Source organism: Odocoileus virginianus, chromosome 18 (genome assembly GCF_023699985.2).
Source record: "Odocoileus virginianus isolate 20LAN1187 ecotype Illinois chromosome 18, Ovbor_1.2, whole genome shotgun sequence".
NCBI lineage: Eukaryota > Metazoa > Chordata > Mammalia > Artiodactyla > Cervidae > Odocoileus > Odocoileus virginianus.
The window spans coordinates 35,238,886-35,260,409 of NC_069691.1; the positions used below are offsets into that span (position 1 = coordinate 35,238,886).

A 21,524-nucleotide genomic window follows, 5' to 3' on the forward strand; every position below is an offset into this window, starting at 1 on the left:
AGCTGACTCATGTGGGAAGACTCTGATGCCGGGAAAGATTGAGGGCAGGAGGAGAAGGGGACGACAGAGGATGAGATGATTGGATGGCATCACCGACTCAATGGACATGGGTTTGGGTGAACTTCGGGAGTTGGTGATGGACAGGGAGGCCTGGCATGCTGCAGTTCATAGGGTCGCAAAGATTTGGACACGACTGAGTGACTGAACTGAAAACCCCAAAATGTCCAACTTCCGGCAGGAATTCTTTTGTTGATATATTTTAACTAAAATATATGTCAATATCCACTTGTAGAATATGGTGTTAGAAAATACTCTTGTTGGTTCAGAAAATGAAGATATGTTGTTTTAAACATAAAAACAAAAGAAAAATGTTTACGTTGAAAAATAAAAAAGAAATGGTGATTTACATATATACAACGGGAATACTACTCAGTCTTTAAAACCGAGATCCTGTCATTTGCAACACCAAGGATGAAACTGGAGGGCATCAGCCTTGAGTGAAATAAGCCAGACATAAAAAGTAAAAAACTTAGCATAATCTCACTTATCTTTAGAATCTAAAAATGTCAAACACATAATAGCAGAAAGGAGAATAGTTATTACAAGGAAGGGGAAACGAGGGTGATGGGGAGATAATAGTGAAAGGATACAAAGCCGCAGTTACGCAGGAAACTCAGAGTAAGTCTAGAGATCTAACCTACAGCACGATGACTAACAGCACTGTATTGAATGCTGGAAATTTACTAAGAGAGTAGATCTAAGGTACTCTCACCACATTGTTTTTTTGTTTTTTTGTTTTTTTTTTTAGTCAATCAGTCGCGTCCGACTCTTTTGCGACGCCAAGGACTGTGTAGCCCTCCAGGCTCCTCTGTCCATGGGACTTTCCAGGCGAGAATACTGGAGTGGGTTGCCATTTCCTACTCCAGGGGAGGTTGCTAAGTCACTTCAGGGGAGGTTAAAACCACACAAAAGCACACCGCGCATAGTGGTGTGCTGTGTTTTTTCGGGCAGGAGGTGGCAGCAACTCTCCCAACTGCCCACGCACGTACAATTTTGCTACCGTAAGCTCAGTTTAAATAGGAGAACAGAACACCTGAGTCCTGTGTTCCCCTTCCAATTTCTCCTTCGGGTGGGCTGTACTGGGTCTCATTAACCGAGCGGTTTTTCAAAGCTCTTCCGGCAGCGACGATCGAGACCGCGGGTTCTCGCGAGATCGCCGCCGGAAGCGGGTGGCTGAGGAGGCTCCGAGACTCATCTCCCCGGAAGCCGTTCGTTTCTTCGGAGCTGCTGCAGCGGTCCGCCCCGTGGTGCTCAACCCAGAGAAAGAGCTCACCGGACGCGGCCCTTCCCAGCGCCGAGCTCGCCCCTTCGGCTTCCCCAGCTGTACGAAGGCGCGGCCCAGCCGACAGAGCCGCCGAAATCCCCGGCTCCTCCCTCCCTCCGTCTGCGCTGCAGTTAGGCCGCGCCCAGAGGCCCAGTCCGCGGCAGCTCCGGCGTGTGATGCCAAATACAGCCATGAAAAAAAAGGTGCTGTTAATGGGGAAGAGCGGGTCGGGGAAGACCAGCATGAGATCGATTATCTTTGCCAATTACATCGCTCGCGACACCCGGCGCCTGGGTGCCACCATTGATGTGGAGCACTCCCACGTCCGATTCCTGGGCAACCTAGTGCTGAATCTGTGGGACTGTGGCGGTCAGGACACCTTCATGGAAAATTACTTCACCAGCCAGCGAGACAACATCTTCCGTAATGTCGAGGTTCTGATTTATGTGTTCGACGTGGAGAGCCGCGAACTGGAAAAGGACATGCATTATTACCAGTCGTGTCTGGAGGCCATCCTCCAGAACTCTCCTGATGCCAAAATCTTCTGCCTGGTGCACAAGATGGATCTGGTTCAGGAAGATCAGCGTGACCTGATTTTTAAAGAGCGAGAGGAAGACCTGAGGCGTTTATCTCGCCCGCTGGAGTGTGCTTGTTTTCGAACATCCATCTGGGATGAAACGCTCTACAAAGCCTGGTCCAGTATTGTCTATCAGCTGATTCCCAATGTCCAGCAGCTGGAGATGAATCTCAGGAATTTTGCCCAGATTATTGAGGCCGATGAAGTTCTGCTGTTCGAAAGAGCCACGTTCTTGGTCATCTCCCATTACCAGTGCAAAGAGCAGCGTGATGTCCACCGATTCGAGAAGATCAGCAACATTATTAAGCAGTTCAAGCTGAGCTGCAGTAAATTGGCCGCTTCTTTCCAGAGCATGGAAGTTAGGAATTCTAACTTCGCTGCTTTCATCGACATCTTCACATCAAACACGTACGTGATGGTGGTTATGTCGGATCCGTCGATCCCTTCTGCGGCTACTCTGATCAACATTCGCAATGCCAGGAAACACTTTGAGAAGCTGGAGAGAGTGGATGGTCCCAAGCACAGCCTCCTTATGCGTTGAATATTGCCAAAATGCGCTCTCTGAAAATGCTCAATTGCCTTTCTCCTTTTTTTTTTTAATATTCATAATGTCGTGTGCTTATAAGTGGGCTTTGAAATGTGTGCTGCTTATCATTTTCATCTTTCTTCCCTTCTCCCCACTCTTTTGGACGCTATTTACTCAGTTATCCAGTAGAGCTTTAAGATGGCCTTTCTGACAAGTTGGTATGGGGTAACACTAAAGTAGGTGGTGGTATATGTGTGTATGTGTGTTCTGATTACCTGGTTATAGTAGATATACACATCAAAGCCTTTACAATATCTTCTGTATTCCTTACAAGGTTGCAAAGATGGAATGTTATTTTATCAGCAAGGTATTAAAACGCATTTATAAATTCTTCCTGGCTTCAATCGTGAATAAACATTTGCTGTTAGCAGTTTAAAATATGGTCTTATTTGAAATAATTTGAAGGTGATTAATATTAAAGCTGTAGATTCTGACTGCCCACAGGTATTGCTTAACTGGTAAATTTGATTGTGTGACCTTGGCTCCCCCATCGCCTTAAGGATGTTACTTAGCAACTGCAGCAGTGTGGTTAAGAGAATGGTCTCTGGAGCTAGATCACCTGAGCTGAGTTAGTATTCAAGTATTAGTATTCTGAGTTAGTATTCTAGCACTAGAATTCTAGGGCCTTCACTTACTATCTCCATAAACTGAGCAAAGTACTTAATTTTACAGTGTTTGTTCCCTTATTTGTAAAATGGGGTTAAGAATAGCACTACTTCATTGGATTAAAACAATATGGAAAGCATTTAGAATAGGGCCTGGCACATACTAATGTGTCAACTGTCAATACTACCTACTGAGCCATTCTTCCCCCCCCCCCCCCCCACTGCCAAATTACTGGATGTGAAGCCTAGCAAAATATGAGCTACCTACTAAATCCCAGGTATTCTTAAATACTTAATGTGCATTTTCTTATCTAACCTTCATAATTGGTGAGGCAGATTACTTTTATCTCTGTTAACAGATGAGAAAACTGCCATGACCTTATTAAGGTCATACAGTTGCAACTTAGGCAGTGAAATTGCAGATCCTCCCCCCTTACATGTCACTACTTCCTCCATTGAGAGGAAAGTTCAATCATAAAAATCATAGCTTTTTAGCTATACATTATTCCTTCATATAATTTCCCAAATTTCATAGATTGTGTAAACTGAAGTCTAGTAAGTTAAGTGACTGCTCTTAAAGAATAGTGTTTCACCTTAGGCAAGATCATTTTCCCATCTGTATTTATCTGGAAATTGAATAATTTTCAACCCGATTCTTAGATTACATACTTTCAGGGAAGAATTCTGAGGTTCCTGTTTTGAGTTGGCAATGTGATATAGTGAAATAAAAAAGACCTAAAATGCCCAGTTTCAGCTGCCTCAAATATTGTTTCAAATGAAACCTAAATATCTTAGAGACAAAACACCTCTCATTTTACAAATGAGGCATTATATATACAGACATGAAATATAAGTGATAGGGAATTTCCAAACCTTTATAAAGTTATTTAACATTTATTAAATCCTTTATAGCAGTAACTGGATAACAAGGTCCCTACCTATGAAGAGCAAGAAGCTATTCAGACACATTATTAAACTAATAGAGAGTACAGATGTACTTTTAAGTCATTTTAAATTCACATTTAATAATCTAGAGCTAGGTGGTAATAATAATGTTTATTCAAGACTGCAGTATGTAAAACATTTACAAATAGTCCCATGGAGGACTCACAGATATTTTAAATTTAGAATGTGGCTTTGACATTGACAGTGCATAAGGAGAAAGGTATATCAACTATATATTGGCAACAATGTGAAAGAGAATTCTACTTTAGCAAATACTTTTACATTAAGGAAAATGTCCTTAAAACATATTTCATTTTAGTATACTTAGGGGAAAAAATAGTGATTCCTTCTATATAGTTCTCAAGGATTAAGTAAAATTTACTCCAAAGATCATGGTTAAGAAATACATGGTAAAGAATGGTTTCAAGATACTTGTATTTTTGTTTTCAATTAAATTCCCCCAAATTGATTTTCTTTAACATGATACAGTCTTTATTCCACTTGATAACAGTTTTCATGTTGAGCAATATTATATGCTTGTCCTCTAAGCATTTAAAATAATTAGGACATACAGGCATTATCTTAAGTTTCATACTAATACCGAAGTCAGTTTATACACCTTCATCTTATGAATAGTGAATAAAAGTACATTCTGTTGTAAATATAATGAGAAAAAGTACTCTTAGAGCAATAAAGTAGCCCTCCTCTTTACCATTACTTTAATTCCATCATACAGAAGGCAAAGGAAACAATTCCAACACTTCAGTATCAGCTAAGAAAGAAGGTATGTATAGACACACCCCACACACACATCTACATAGGTACATGTGTATTTAATCAGTACAACTGGAGAAATCACAACCATGAAAAAATATGATAAAAGCAATAAATGAAAAATACTAAGTGAACAAAAATTAGCATAAGCTATAGGGGATTTTAGAGGGACAGGACCATGGATAAGGAAAGAGATATGACTTCAAGGTGAATGTGAGATTTGTTCTGAACCTTAAAGGACAAAGGGCTTCCCTGGTGGCTCAGCTGGTAAAGAATCCGCCTGCAATGAGGGAGACCTGGGTTCAATCCCTGGGTTGGGAAGATCCCCTGAAGAAGGAAACAGCTACCCACTTCGGTATTCTGGCCCGGAGAATTCCATGGACTATACAGTCCCAAAGAGTCAGATAAGACTGAGCGACTTTCACTTTCTAAAGAACAAATATAATTGTGATAAGCTGGGAGATGAAACTAGGATATTTCAGCTTCAAAATTGTGAATTAAGATTTTTAAAGGCACATTTTTAAAGTGCTGACCAAAGCACTGCAGTAAAAATACAGAAAATAGAGGGGAGACTATAGTGGAAGGGGGAATAGAGGAATCTATGGAGGGAACCTTGTATGCCTTTAAATTTGAACTCAATTCTGGAATTACCATTTTAAACAAAATGGTATGATCAAAGCAGTCCCTTAAGGACAAAAGGCATGTATGCAGGCAATAACGGACAAGGAAGAGACTGAAAGCAATAAGTCATAATCAAAATGGTTTATGAGAAAGTGACATTTAATATACTTTTGTTCATACAACTAGCATACAAAGGACAGGGAAGAATGCCAAAAACTCTCAGCCTATCCCAGGTATGACTCGTTTAACAATGTGGTTTTTGTAAATCTATTAATATCTAGAGATATATGATCTTCGGATTCTCAGCAATTTAGGGCCTACACTTACTGGTAAGCTTCAGCTTCCTTTCAGTTCAGTTCAGTTCAGTCACGCAGTTCTGTCCAACCCTTTGCAACCTCACAGACTGCATGCACCACGGCAGGCTTCCCTGTCCATCAACAGCTCCTGGAGCCTCCTCAAACTCATGTTCATTGAGTTGGTGATGCCATCCAATCACCTCATCCTCTGTCATCCCCTTCTCCCACCTTCAATCTTTCCCAGCATCGGGATCTGTTCCAATGAGTCAGCTCTTCACATCAGGTGGCCAAAGTATTGGAGTTTCAGCTTTAGCATCAGTCCTTCCAATGCATATTCAGGACCAATCTTATAGGATGGACTGGTTGGATCTTCTTGCTGTCCAAGGGACTCTCAAGAGTCTTCTCCAACACCACAGTTCAAAAGCATCAATTCTTCAGCACTCAGCTTTCTTGATAGTCCAACTCACACATCCATACAGACTACTGGAAAAACCATAGCCTTGACTAGTCAGACCTTTGTTGGCAAAGTAATGTCTCTGCTTTTTAATATACTGTCTAGGTTGGTCATAGTTTTTCTTCCAAGGAGCAAGCATCTTTTAATTTCATGGCTGCAGTCACCATCTACAGTGATTTTGGAGGCCAAAAAAATAAAGTCAGTCACTGTTTCCATTGTTTCCCCATCTATTTTCCATGAAGTGATGGGACCAGATGCCATGATCCTAGTTTTCTGAATGTTGAGTTTTAAGCCAACTTTTTCACTCTCCTCTTTCACTTTCATCAAGAGGCTCTTTAGTTCTTCACTTTCTGCCAAACAGCTTCCTTATCAAACAGCTAAGATCTATAAAGCAGTATGGTGTGAATAGTGTATCTAGCTTCTTTAAGATACCCCAGGACTAAAGGTGAATCTATATGCCCTGGCACTGACTCTCAAGCTTCTTATTGAGCCTAACAATTACCAGGGAAGCATATTTAAAAGTGGAAATTTCTAATCCTCATTTTAGACCTACAGAATCCACGTTTTTTAAGATGTATCCTAGGTAATTTCTTGAGTCCATCTTAGACAAGTCATTCAAAGAAGGTCCCTAGCTTTGGTATCATTATCTATAAAATAAGTACAATATCACTATCTTACACAGGTTTAAGAATTAAATGATATAATTTGTATTATTAAGTATCTAATACATATTATTAAGTATCTGGGCTTTCCAGGTGATGCTAGTGGTAAAGAACCCACCTGCCAATGCAGAGGATATGAAAGACTCGGTTCAATCCCTGGGTGGGGAAGATGGCCTGGAGGAAGGAATGGCAATCCACTCCAGTATTCTTGCCTGGAGAATCCCAGACAGAGAAGCCTGATGGGCTACAGTCCATAGCGTCACCAGGAGTCTGATATGACTGAAGCAACTTAACATGCACACATATTAAGTATCTAGGAATGGCCCTGGCAATTTGTAGATGCTAGTATGATAGCTGCACCTTCTCCTTAACATGTTAATTTTGAGCTTACCAGTATTGGGTTTCTTAAGACTAGAGAACAGTTTCCTAGTAGACCTGCAGAGTCCCTATTTGTTCTATTAACTAATAAAAGAATATGGTACCTGAGGAGAAGATTTTCTCTTCCACTATTTTTTCCACTGCTAATAAAGTAATTGTATGTACTTTTCTTCTGTCTTTTCTCTCTCACACACACACATGACTGGCCTTCAAACTTGGATCAAACAAGCAACACAAAAGAAAATAAGCCAAGATGAGTAACGAAAGATGAACTATTAAGCCCATCTACTTCCAGAACTCTCTCCTTCAACTTTTCTCCTCTTCTGGCCAATTTCTTGGCAAATGGACAAAGCTGTGATGGTTAAGAGCTGGCGTTAAGACACAGGGGTGCTGTAGGTGCTATAACCCTTCCAGCATGTACTTATCCTCCTGGTTCACAGACGGTAATGGCATGTATTCACCTGAATGCTAAAGACAAGCCTTTCTCTTGGCTGCAAGGCCTGACACTAAATCAGGCAGGACACTGTACAAGAGACCTCACATCTGACTCCCATTTAGAGTCCAGAAGGCCCACTCCTGCAGCCATATCCTACACCTTGGCCTTTTAGTTCTGAGAGGTTTCTTGTTGGTTTATTAAGGAAGGAAAATAGGGTCAAACCCTAGCTTCATCACTGACTTAGCTGTATAACACTGAACAAGTTATTTAACCCCAAATTCAGTTTTTTCAAGTTAATTTGAAGCTGTTCTATAGGCAGTTGGGGAACTGATGGTTTTTGAGGAGGAAAGTAACAATACAAATTAGCTTCCCCCAAAATGGTGCCCCTCCAAAAAAATAAACACAAACTAATTTTTTAATTTTTTCTGTTAAAATAAAAAACTAGAGTTAAATTCTTAAAGTCTAAATTAGACTAAACATAAAATAGCTATACAACCCACTGAATGGATTTATAGTTATTGTCCCTCAAAAATATCTAGTCATCTTCCACCTTTTTCTTTTTTTTCTAAATTCATTCTACCCCAGTTTTCACTATCATCACATGTACTTTATTCCATCAAACATCATTTTCAGGATCAACCTACTTGAATAATCATTAAGCCTCTTTAGAGCTTTCCCAAACAAACTTTTGTCATTTTGACTATACATTACTCTCCTCACTTAATAAAAGTTATTTCCCTAAAAAGAAAGATCAGTATATCTAATAGCTATTAAGTTAACCACTTGATAAAATTACATCAAAAACTACTCATCTTTATGTTAATTAACTGAATAAGGACATAATAAATTAGCCTACTACCTTGTCATTTACTTCATGCTTACAATATTACTCGGGCTTCCTGAGTAGCTCAAATGATAAAGAATCTCAAGATTAGTCAAGAAACCAAAATGGCTTCACATAACTTGATATTTGCTTTCCAATACTTCACATTTCAACCCCCTATCCATACAAAGAAAGAAAATCCAAACACACTGTCCTTACCTAAAAACAGTAGAAAAGGCTAACAGGCGTTATTTAAGACTTTTTAGACCTTGAAAAACAGTTACACTTCCCATGTGTATTTAAACTGCAAATTAGTTTTTATTTTGTGACATTGCTTCAACTTGTGCATCACAGTTAAACTGACTAAACTACTGCTTCATCTTGTCGAGTCAGATGGAGATACTTTTGCATCAAGGCTCTTATTCAAGATTTCTTCTTCTGCAAAATTGAGTTTAAGAAGAGGAAAAAAGGATAAACATTATAAAGAAAAAGTATGTCAAATTCCATGAAATAGCAAACTTCAGTCTTCAGAAAAAGTTCACAGGCAAATACGTAACTGTGATAAAATTACCATTATTCTCATTGAGGGACCTCTTTGCCAGAGGTACATCTCTCCTAGAATACTTTTTAACACACCAGTGTTTAATTATCATGGGCAAATCAGAATGATTTATAATCTGTATTACCAGATCTATATCTGTTCTAGCATGCTGAAAGAGCAGTTTTTGTTTTGTTGAAGTACAGGTGATTTACAATATTGTATTAGATGTAGGTGGACAAAGTGATTTATATATTTCTTACTACCTATATTATATTGATTTTCTATTTTTATAACATATACATTATACATATTTTATACTATATTACATATTTTTCAATTGTTTTCCATTATAGGTTATTATAAGATATTGAATACAGTTCCAAAAGCAATTGTTTTTAACTTTTTATGATGAGCCAAACTTCTCTGCCATCCAGCTTAAATAATTATTAATACTAATTGTTACAAGTCGAACTGTGTCCCTTCCAAAAGAAGTTCTAACTTCTGTACCTCATGTTGAGATACAAGTTCTATACCTGATGTTGAAGTTCTAACCCCTGTACCTCAGAATATGGCTTTATTTGGAAACAGGGTCACTGCAGATATATTCAGTTAAGAGTAGGATGGGAGCACAATGGGCTGTTAGTCTATACAACGAGTATCCTTATAGGAAGGTACATAGAACACAAGGGGAGAATGCCATGTGCAGATGGAGGCAGAGATGAACTATGCTGCCAAAAGCTAAAGAACACCTGGGAGTATCAGAAGCTAGAAAAGTCAAGGATCATCCTCTGTGATCTCAGAGGGAACATGGTCATGCCAACACCATGAGCCTGAATACCACCCTCCAAAACTTGTTTCCTCCAGAGACAAAAAAATTTCTGTTGTCTTAAGCCACCAAGTTTGTGGTACTTTGTTATGGCAGTCCTAGGAAAGTAGTACACTGACCCATCTTGTCACCACACCCCCATCAAATTACTTCAAAGCAATTCATAGATACTGTAAGTTTTGAGATATTTATCAACATTTTTAGAACCATCTTCCATTAGCAAACATTTTGACAATATCTATTTTCAGTAGTTTGTATTACAAAAGTAACAGGTTCCAGGTTTTTGGTTTTGTTTTCCACCCCTGTCCCATACCAGTTGTAAGCTATATACATCATCTCATCACAAGAGATTCTGAAAGTACCCATAAAAATGGTGGGTTCACTTTTCTTATCCTGACTGAAGGAATAAGGAATACATTCTGTCACATTAACAAGATTGTGTCACATTCACAGAATACTATTTTTACAAGAAATTGAGAGAAAACTTTCAGCAGGTCAATATGCCCACATCTAGTTAAATCTTACCTGTTAAATTAGGTAGAAGTTCTCCAAGGTTACATGGTATTGTGGTCTTCAATCTTTGTTCCACTGGAGAAAACTTAATTAGTGGTGAAAGAGACTGTTTTCTTTCACCAAGGGACATGCGTGAAGATGGTTTTGTATAATCAATGTGCAAATCATGAACGCCCCAAAAATTAAACATATCATCAGTCTGCATGTTTTGGGGAGTAAGGTTCAATTCTGGTTTGTGTCTTTCAAGTATTTCAGGATTAGAGAGGTAAATTTCCTCCCTTTGCTTGGATGGAGAATTCTTCAGAGCCTCATATCCACCGCAAGTAGCCTGTAAATTGAAGTCTGATTCTGGAGTAGTCTGTCTTTCTCCCACAACATCTTCTGTGAAAATGCCACTGTGCATAGGACTATTTGGTTCCAGTTCAAAAGTGGCCTCTGTACTACTGGGGCTAATAAGACTTATGTGACCAACTTCTGGAAGAGTTTCATGTAATATGCCAAAATCACCATCTTTAAAACTGGAACTAATTCCACTTGATACCTGAAAACAGTTCCATAACATACTGTTTTGCATGGAAAAGTCTTCGTAAGAAGCTTTCGATTGGTCTAATATTTTAATATTATCTTCTTCACTGCTACCTAACACATTTCTTCTATTGCCTACAGCAGGGGAAAATGTCTCTATTTGTCTAGTTTCTAAAAGTTTGTTCTGTAAAGTTGTACAGTCCAAATCTTGTATACAAATTATGTCCTTATTTAACAAATCTGATGGATTTTGTGTTGTTTGCTCACCTATGCAAGTGGTCACCACAGGTTTCTGAGGCACACACTCAAGGCAATCTGAAACAATTTTCTCTTCAGGCAAATGAGAATGACTAGAATCGGATACAGTGGCTGCTGACAAGAAACTGGCCATGCTAAACTCTTTTTGATTATGCACCACAGGTAAGGATTCTGGCAATTCTTCTCTATGGTCAGTATCCACTTGTATTGGTTCTGTACTTCTGTTATCTTCTATTTCAACAGCTTTTCTCCATGAGCTCCGAATTTCACTTACTAATTAAATGAAGAGGGAAATAACACAAATCGCTAATAAATTCCCAAACAGAACATGCAATTAAACATTTAATTCTAATGCTCAAGATAAAGCTGCTAACTCAGTATATGTTCATAGGTATGCCAGCTGAATGACAAGGCTCCATAATATACCAAAGCCCAACAACATCAAAGAACCCCATCTCCAAATGATCACACAAAAAACAAAAGCTGTTCCTGAAATATGCATATACTTTCACACAGCACACACAAATTACATGTGTTAAAAAGATATTTTCTTGTCCATCTAGGCCAGGGTTCAGCAAACTTTTTCTATAAAGGGCCAAATAGTAATACATCAGGTTTTGCACACCATTTTGTCAGCGGCAACTCTTCAGTTCTGTCACTGTTGTGTGTGCAAAAGCAGCCATAAAAGATACGCTGACCAATGAACAAAGAAAGAAAGTGAAGTCGCTCAATCGTATCTTTGCAACCCCATGGACTGTAGCCCACCAGGCTTCTCCGTCCATGTGATTCTCCAGGCAAGAATACTGGAGTGGGTTGCCATTTTCTTCTCCAGGGGATCTTCCCAACCCAGGGATCGAACCCAGGTCTCCCACATTGCAGGCAGATGCTTTAACCTCTGAGCCACCCGGGAAGCCCAACAAATGAATAAGGTTGTGTTCAAAACAACTTTATTTATAAAAACATACAGTGGGCCGATGTGGTTTGCAAGATGTAGTTTGCCAAACACCAACCTATACAGTGGCTAGGTTCAACCTGAACTGAATCCATTTAACTTTCAATATGTCATTTCTAGTAGTATAATGGAAATTACACTTACTCACCCAGGATGCCTACATGAGGACAGGAATATCAGAACTTTGCCCACACAAAACAGGTTGTAAGAAGAGACTACTTGAGAGTCTGCCTAGCTCAGGAGCAGTAGACAGGATCTCTGTACACACAGTTTTTGGCTGATGCTGCTGATTGCTGACTAGAAGAATATAGCCTCCATACTCTCTAAGTGGTCTTCCCAAGTGGCTCAGTGGTAAAGAATCTGCCATTGCAGGAGACACAGGTTTGATCCCGGGTCAAGGAGATCCCCTGGAGAAGGAAATGGCAACCTACTCCAGTATCCTTGCTTGGGAGATCCCATGGACAGAGAAGCCTAGCAGGCAACAGTCCATGAGGTCCCACAAAAGAGTCAGACACCACTTAGCAACTAAACAACAACTCTATAAATGTTGACCACAAATCAGATGTGGAGGCAGAGGACTTTTTTAAGTAATCAACTAAAATATTTTCCAGGAAAAAGCCAAGTAAAACAACAAAAACAAAACTGTAAAGTTATCAGGGCAAAATAATACTGCTGAAGGACTGCCATGTAAGTGACAGTGCTCACAGTATTTCAGTAAAAGTCCCCCACGTCAAAACAAACAGAGCCAATGCCACTAAACTGAAAGACACAGAAAACAATTTTAAAGTGAATTTCAGCAGATCTGTCAGACCATGGTTCTAACAGTAGTATGTCTAAGAAAGAAAAATAACCAAAAGCATTATTAACTTACTCAAGTTTTCTGGAGTTCGAGGAATTTGACTCCTTGTTATGAATGGGTTAGAAATTAGAGAGTCAATTAGTTCCTCTAATTTTACTTCTTTTCCTTCAGAGAGCTGTGGTGAATTAGATAAAACTGTCCTTGCAACCTAAAACAGAGAAGAAAAAGTAAAGCAAAAATATAAAGCCCACTGGTAGACTACAACAAAAGCCATAATAACAGCAACATGAACAAAAATAAGCTCAACAATGTAGCTCCCAGACACTTCATAAAGACTATATAGGCACAATCCTATAAGGTGAAATCAAACCTGAAACCCATTTCCTCCTTTCTTATCTTAAATGAATATCCTGTTACACTGAAAAAAGATACATATTCATACCTAGAAAGATTTAGACAGAAATAGTTCTGACTGCAGTGATCTGAGCTACCTGCCATACTTATGAGCTTCACAATTCCATATCTGCTAAAATGACTAGTTCTAAAGCATACAGGTTCTTCTTAAAGTCCACTGAACAGTAGCATCTCTATTAACAGAGTACATTATGGTGACAACATACTTCTTTCCCAGTAACCTCATCATCAGACATAAATTAGTGAACAAAATATAGGAATATATTTTTAAAATAAAAAAAAGTATAATATGAAAATAGCACTCTATACTAAATTTTAATAAAACCAGAAAACAAAAATTAGCAAAATTAAATCTCTGCGCCCTGAGATTCCTAAAAAAGAAACTGCCTACAACCATAATCAAACTGACTCAAGTTCACCCTCCTCCATGAAAACAGATGGCTTCTCAGAATTCTAACACTAAATATTCCTTGTCATAAATACCATGATGGTTGTTGTTCAGTCACTAAGTTGTGTCTGACTCTTCTGCAACCCCCTGGACTGTAGCCCACCAGGCTCCTCTATCCGTGCGATTTACCGAGCAAGAATACTAGAGTGGGTTGTCATTTTCTTCTCCAGGGTATCTTCCCAATCCAGAGATTGAACCGCATCTCCTGCATTGGCAGGCAGATTCTTTACCACTGAGACACCAGGGAAGCCCTGTCATAAACACTATTAGAATTAATTTCACTTTTCAGAGCTTTATGAGATGTTAGGACTCTCCTCTTCCATCCCTTCTCATACCACTGATACTATCAATTCCTTTAGCCAAAAAACGTGCCTTTCCTCCCATATTAGGAAAGAAAAAAAGAATGACTAACCATCTTTCCTTTAGTACAGAGTCAATCAGCTAATACAGAGAAACAACAGATTTTAGAGATTTAAAAATATTTAGAGACCATGAAACAATGAATGAATCAATATGCACTAAACCAAAATTTTCTTTCAGTTGCTCAGGAATGTAAAATAGCTGATATACTTTCTGGCTGTTTATCCAAATTCAAATAATGGGAAATATGTAACAAAAATAACATTAAAGAATAGTCTAGCCATTTAATTTATGTAAACTGAGTTCTAATACTCAGCATTAGTAGTATTATATGGTCACTTACCAGTGAAAAGTAGAAAAGTATTAAGAAACAGAGCTAGTTAAGAAAACCGAGATCATAAACAATCATGTATTTATTCATTTCTGAAATATTTGAAAAGCAGAACAAAACCTTTGCTTAGTGATAATAAATACTGTATAGCCTATGTTCTAAAATTCAAAAACAGACGAAGCTTAGCTAAGAAATAGGTAACAGAGTATTTTAATAAAGTATAATCATCAGGTGTTATCTACCCAATAATTTACATAATGATTAATTCAAAAAATATTATACATGTATTATTTTTACACTTTTGAATAGTTATAGAATGGGACATTCTATACCATGAATGTAATCTTAACTAAGTAAGTTTACTTCATTATATCTTTCCTACTTTAGGAGAGGACAAACTTTGCTTTTTTTATTATCTGTGACCTCCTTGCCAAAAATACCCCCAGTAAATCAATAATTAACTATACTTCACTTATAATTCCAACACCATCGAGAAAATAACATATTTCAGTATACTTATTATAATCTTTTTCTAACCTCTTCTACCAGATGATCTTGCTCTTTCTGGAATGGACTGCTTTTTTTAGCTGGCAGAGACCCTCCACATGCACTACTATCTGTATTCTTTGCAATATTTGATGATGAAGAGTATTCCACTTCAAATTCTGGTGTTTTCTTAGGAACTGTTTCATTTTTCTCTCTAAGAGTTATCAACTTCGTGTCCTGAAAAAGATAGATGTGTAATGTTAAAAACTTAATAATGGTACCTAATCTTGATTACAGGTTCTAGAGTTATCATGAACCTATAAAAAGTTAACGTTACTATAAAAACTATGTTCACTAACGCAATTTAAAAATTCTAATATTCCCATTTAGAAGTAATAAAAAATGTATAAATAGGAATGGTACATAATGTTCACAAACAGGGAAGTGTGAAAACAGAAATTTAATTTGAGATATCAACAAAAGTAAAGAATATTTTATCATAAATAATTATGGTCAGAATTAATTTTAAATTGTTTTAAAACATACCTTTTCAAGTAATGTAACAATGTCTCCACCTAATGGTGAAACCGGCTGTAACAGGAAAGAAGCAGGGCTAAAAGGAAAATTATTATTAAATCCAAGTTATGAATAAGAAAGAATTCCATTCACTTGATATATCTGAATATTCTAAAGAAACTGTCTGCCCCGTATCTGTCCGTTACGATTTCTCTCAATTCGTCCCGGTCATCAAAAGGCAGTGTGTTATTCTAGGGAGGTACAGTGACAATTAGAGCAGCACTTCAGCCCAATTTGTGTATCGGCCTCCCAAATTTGAACATTTTCCTTACCCATTATGTATGTTAAGTCAATAGCATTTTTTACACAGGTTAGATGACTTGATGAACACTCAGAAACTTGAGTACAAGGTAAAAACAAATTCAGTTAGCTAGAATCACATTATCACCATGTCCTCAGGCTTCAGATAACAGAAGCATTGTAGCAGAGACTGTAAGCTTCTTCGGATATTTCAGGTCCAAAAGCAATTTCTCTTATGTTGAATTTTCTATGGCAAATGTATTATAGTAAAGTCATAAAACCTTAATTTGTGACATTCTACACTTGTGTGCATGCTAAGTTGCTTCAATTGGATCCAACTCTTTGTGACCCCGTGGACTGTAGCCCGCCAGGCTCCTCTGTCCATGGGATTCTCCAGGCAAGAATACTGGAGTGGGTTGCCACGCCCTCCTCCAGGGGGATCTTACCAACCCAGGGATCAAACCAGCATCTCTTATGTCTTCTGCATTGGCAGGTGAGTTCTTTACCACAGAGCCACTTGGGAAGTCCTATTCTACACGTTTTGGCTTGTCTCAGGTCAGATTTGGAGAAGGAAATGGCAACCCACTCCTATATTCTTGCCTGGAGAATCCCATGGACAGAGAAACCTGAGAGGTCATGGCCCATAAGGTTGCAGAGAGTTGGCCACAGCTGAAGCAACTAAGCATGCAAGCACGCATTCTACACATAGTGTTCCTTAATCTCTTAGATTCTCTTGCTCCTTTTGGTAAACATGAAAACCTTACGTATCTTTTCACTATAGTTACAAGAGGGTATTAAATATTTTTTAAGCCTTCAAAGTAATGATAACTTTAATCATTTATCTTCATCTTGAAAGTGCTTTCAAATTCAATCATGGATTGGGTCTGCTCACTGACCAAAAGCTTTACAGGTAAAATGAAAGGTAGCATTACCACTTTCAACATCAAGCATGCTGATTTTTTCCTTTCTGTTCATAGAAAAGGACAAAACTAATAGTTTTGCAAATATTTTACATAATAGCAAATATACCTTTCAAACTTTTTCAAATGTGCCCTTCTCGAAATCTACCTTCCAAACATAATTCAAAAATCACTGAAATTGCTCAAGCTTCAACTTTGTCTTGACAGGATATAATCTAGATATCTAGAGCAAAAGATGAGTAATTACTATCTAGTGTGACTTCATCCAAATTCTTCACCAAACTTGACATGAAAATGATCAGAACGCCCTTTAAAGCAGGGCCAGCAAGTTATGGACAAACACCACTAAGATGCCACCAAAAGACTGGTGAGCTCCTTGAGGACAAAGACTATGTCTTACCAAAGGCTATTCCCAAGTCCTAACGTAGTGCCTGGCACTTGGTAGTCCCACACATACTTGTAATGGATGGACTGATCAATGAATAAATGCCACTTGAAGATGAGGTTCTATAGATGCCACCAAATTTTTCTACTTGAATCATTCCTGCAGAGTCTCATAATAGAGAAAAATGGAACCACATTCTATACCTCCTCTCTCTGATTTCTGAAGTGGCAACATGCTGTTAGTTTTGCTAATATCTCAATTCAACTTTAAACTGAACTGAGCCCTAGCTCAATCCTTACACTCTACCCACTTGCAATGCCAAAACTGAGGCCCAAGAAATCCAGATAAAAAGCTTACTGACCCCATTGTGGAAATTTACCCTAAAAGCACTTCCGAAAGAAAAAAGACACACTTTTTATAGTAAAATTTTAAGGAAAACCTAAAGTCTAAAAATAAATATTACAAAGCTATTTTAAGTGGTTATATAATGTTACACACATACAAAAAATGCATTTATGCTATGATAATGTTGAGAAAATTTTGTATTTTAGAATACAAGACTATATTCATGCTTTGATTAGAACTAAAATTATAAGTAAAGTCTAAAAAGAACTTGGGAAAGAATCTGAAAAGTGATTTGTTAGAAATTTTAGCTAGTTTTTTTAAATTTTCATTTGCTGTTGTTATTCCAATATGTCTACAATTAACAGAGAAATAACTAGAGAAGGAAATAATAAAATGAGATTAGAATTCAATTTCTAAGTCTGTTTATTTGAAATGCATGCAATTCACACTGCCCTATCTTTGAAATGCAATAAAGGAGAAACTCTAGAGGTTAAAGGTCTAAAAGAACTGCATCACCACCACTAGAAATATCATGGAAACCTCCTTTCCAGAAACCATTGCAAAGAAAGGTACTACCCAGTGTGCAGCAAAGGCATCACCAATTACTGAATTCTGATTGTAGGTATAGTGAAGCCTCCATCACTCTGATCAAAACCAAGCCAGGAGATTTATGGAGAAGACTCCTTATATTTTAGTACTTGTGAAAAGTCAAACAACACACTTACTCTAAAACTACATTCATGTTTTTTAAAAACATGAATAGCTTAACCATTTTCACATATGAATTTCCCAATTAACTACATTGACATTGATGTAAGATGATGCCTCTATAAATATTTAGTGTAACAGCTGTTCTGTACGCCAAAAAGGGGTATTTCTTTAAGTGCAATCTACCCTCATTACACATGAAACATTTTATTACAAAATACCTTTTTTAATAAACAATCTTCTGAGAAGAAATTTTACTTCTACATCTCAGTAACTCAACTCTTCACCTCTCTTCTGTCCCTCTATTAAGCAGTAATAAACTTTCATTTCCCATTAAGCATTTATCCTTCATCACCAAAAGCCTTCCTCTACCTTCTTTTAATATCCCAACTTATAAGTAAAATTAAGTATCACAAGACAGTTAAAAGCTCCAGTAGCGCAAAAAAAAAGCTCCAGGAGCTTGAAAGATGATAAATGAGGAACTGAAAATTATTTAAAACAACTTTTTCCTATTTTAAGAGAATCCTATTTGAATTAAAGTTTTAAGGGCTAAGTGTCTGGCTCCTGTAGAATTCTGATAGTACATCTTAGTACAAAATTCTACCTCAAGAAAGAATCTTAAGGTTCATGTTGTTCAAAAATAAAATCAGATTTGTAAATTAATCTACTAACTCCATTAATCTTTAGTCCAGCATGAGATGTTAATCAAAATTAATTTGCTCTCTCAAGAAAAGACATGAAAAAAATAACAGACGGGGAGCACCAATTATTTCCCTCTAAGAGGCATGCTTTAGAACAATTGTGATAAGAGGGTAAAATTAGCAAGCCCAATAACTTCAGTTTCTTTAATACCAGGTCTTCACTGAATATTTCATTATATTTCTCTAGGTACTTAGAAAATCAACATCACATCCATATGTAAAAACAAAAATAAAATTCTTTCACAAGTAGTCCTGACCTTCTATGAACAGAAAATTACTGCAGAGGAAACTGCCATTAGCATAATTTCACATTTAAGTTTTGACTCTGGTTATGGTGTTTTCTTTGACTGTGTGGATCACAATAAACTGTGGAAAATTCTGAAAGAGATGGGAATACCAGACCATCTGACCTGCCTCTTAAGAAACCTGTATGCAGGTCAGGAAGCAACAGTTAGAATTGGACATGGAACAACAGACTGGTTCCAAATAAGAAAAGGAGTACGTCAAGGCTATATATTGCCACCCTGCTTATTTAACTTATATGCAGAGTACATCATGAGAAATGCTGGGCTGGAATAAGCACAAGCTGGAATCAAGATTGCCAGGAGAAATATCAACAACCTCAGATACGCAGATGACACCACCCTTAGGGCAGAAAGTGAAGAGGAACTGAAGAGCCTCTTGATCAAAGTCAAAGAGGAGAGTGGAAAAGCTGGCTTAAAGCTCAACATTCAGAAAATTAAGGTCATGGCATCTGGTCCCATCATTTCATGGGAAACAGATGGGGAAACAGTGAAAACAGTGGCTGACTTTATTTTGGGGGGCTCCAAAATCACTGCAGATGGTGACTGCAGCCATGAAATTAAAAGACGCTTACTCCTTGGGAGGAAAGTTATGACCAACCTAGATAGCATATTAAAAAGCAGAGACATTAGTTTGCCAACAAAGGTCTGTCTAGTCAAGGCTATGGTTTTTCCAGTGGTCATGTATGGCTATCAGAGTTGGACTGTGAAGAAAGCTGAGTGCCGAAAAATTGATGCTTTTGAACTGTGGTGTTGGAGAAGACTCTTGAGAGTCCCTTGGACTGCAAGGAGATCCAACCAGTCCATCCTAAAGGAGATCAGTCTTGGGTGTTCATTGGAAGGACTGATGCTGAAGCTGAAACTCCAATACTTTCGCCACCTCATGCAAAGAGTTGACGCATTGGAAAAGACCCTGATGCTGGGACAGATTGGGGGCAGGAGGAGAAGGGGACGACAGAGGATGAGATGGCTGGATGGCATCACCGACTCAATGGACATGAGTTTGAGTAAACTCCGGGAGTTGGGGATGGACAGGGAGGCCTGGTGTGCTGCGATTGATGGGGTCACAAAGAGTTGGACACGACTGAGCGACTGAACTGAACGGATGGTGTTTTTGAACTGTGGTATTGGAAAAGACTCTTGAGAGTCCCTTGGATGGCAAGGAGATCAAAGCAGTCAATCCTAAAGGAAATCAGTCCTGAATATGCACTGAAAGGACTGATGCTGAAGCTGAAACTCCAGTACTTTGGCCACCTGATGTGAAGAACTGAAAAGACCCTGATGCTGGGAAAGACTGAAGGCAGGAGGAGAAGGGGATGACAGAGGATGAGATGGCTGGATGGCATCACCGCCTTGATGGACACGAGTTTGAGCAAGTTCTGGGAGTTGGTGATGGACAGGGAAACCTGGCCTGCTGCAGTCCATGGGGTCGCAAAGAGTCAGACACAACTGCACAACTGAACTGAACTGATGGTGTTTTAATTTATTATAACTTACTAGAAGGATACAAAATGCAGGAGGCCTGAAGTCACTTAAAATTTAGAATCTTATTTTTAGGATTATTCTAAGTATTTTGTTTCCATACCTGTGCCTCATTAATATGGGGAAAGTGAACTAAAAGACACCTATTTAAATCAAATGGTAATCAGAAAAACGATAAAAAAGGAATCTGTCTAGCATGTCTGTGTTTGACTGCTAGTTAATAATGTTTATTAAAGGAGAAACATATACACATTTAGAGATATTTGCTTTTATAATCTGACGTCAGTTTATTTAAGGGCCAAAACAGAATACAGAAAAAAAGGCAATAAATAAAATAAGACTACTACTAGTTAGTTACAATAAACTAACTAGGTTCAGCTTAATCATGCTAAACTTGGGGATTAGATTAAATCAGAAGTCTTCCCCCACCCAAAAAATTTTTAAGCATAGAACTCTTTTTATCAAATGGCATATAAAACCCCAATATACAATACAGATAAGAGTAAGCTGCTCAGATTGAAGTGGCAAAGGATGGAAAAGCCACAGACTAAGTGTGACTCATCCTCAGCATCAGGGGGCGCTGCAGAACACAGACTGAAAACCACCAACCAGGTAATTTCAGAAGTCCCTAGACACTTGGATTTAGTCAACAGTCACAAGTGATTTCAAAGTTCACAGACACAAAAATGCAAAAATTCCCAAACTTGTATTAGATAATTTTCATATATATCTTTCTCTTCAAAAACTAGGTAATCCCCATGAGTCTCAACATTTAGATAAGAATAGAAGAGGAAAAAATGCCCATGCATCAGAAATGTTGAATCCTTCCAGAAAAAGGGGATCTACAGTGGGAAAACACCATCTGATTAAGAGAAGAAAGTTATAAGCTATCCCATACTAGCGAAACTTGAAAACTGGCTGAAGATGGAAC

The 21,524-nt window shown here is 38.1% G+C and overlaps 2 protein-coding genes and 1 non-coding gene across 4 annotated transcripts in view; 1 reads left to right on the forward strand and 2 right to left on the reverse strand.

The window, feature by feature from the left end:
- The first annotated feature begins 1,223 nt into the window (after positions 1-1,223).
- Positions 1,224-2,865, forward strand: RRAGA (Ras related GTP binding A). Its single transcript, XM_020904079.2, has one exon. The coding sequence runs from the start codon at positions 1,501-1,503 to the stop codon at positions 2,440-2,442; it is 942 nt and encodes a 313-aa protein (XP_020759738.1). The 5' UTR covers positions 1,224-1,500; the 3' UTR covers positions 2,443-2,865.
- Positions 2,866-5,573: 2,708 nt separating this feature from the next.
- Positions 5,574-21,524, reverse strand: part of HAUS6 (HAUS augmin like complex subunit 6) — a 43,438-nt gene continuing 27,487 nt past the window's right edge. For both annotated transcript variants that reach the window (XM_070480559.1, XM_070480560.1), the window contains 5 exons: positions 15,481-15,547; positions 14,986-15,171; positions 12,968-13,103; positions 10,374-11,417; positions 5,574-8,919 (listed from right to left, as the gene is read on the reverse strand). In XM_070480559.1, the coding sequence (XP_070336660.1) occupies positions 8,858-8,919; positions 10,374-11,417; positions 12,968-13,103; positions 14,986-15,171; positions 15,481-15,547 (1,495 nt within the window). In that variant the 3' untranslated portion in view covers positions 5,574-8,857. The remainder of the gene's footprint in view (positions 8,920-10,373; positions 11,418-12,967; positions 13,104-14,985; positions 15,172-15,480; positions 15,548-21,524) is intronic.
- Positions 15,629-15,762, reverse strand: LOC139039576 (small Cajal body-specific RNA 8). The gene has a single exon (XR_011492916.1). It is a non-coding gene; the product is annotated as a small Cajal body-specific RNA 8 (non-coding RNA).

Bases quoted from the DNA above. Each gene is read 5' to 3' on its own strand.
- RRAGA (XM_020904079.2), top strand. From the start codon at position 1,501: ATGCCAAATACAGCCATGAAAAAAAAGGTGCTGTTAATGGGGAAGAGC.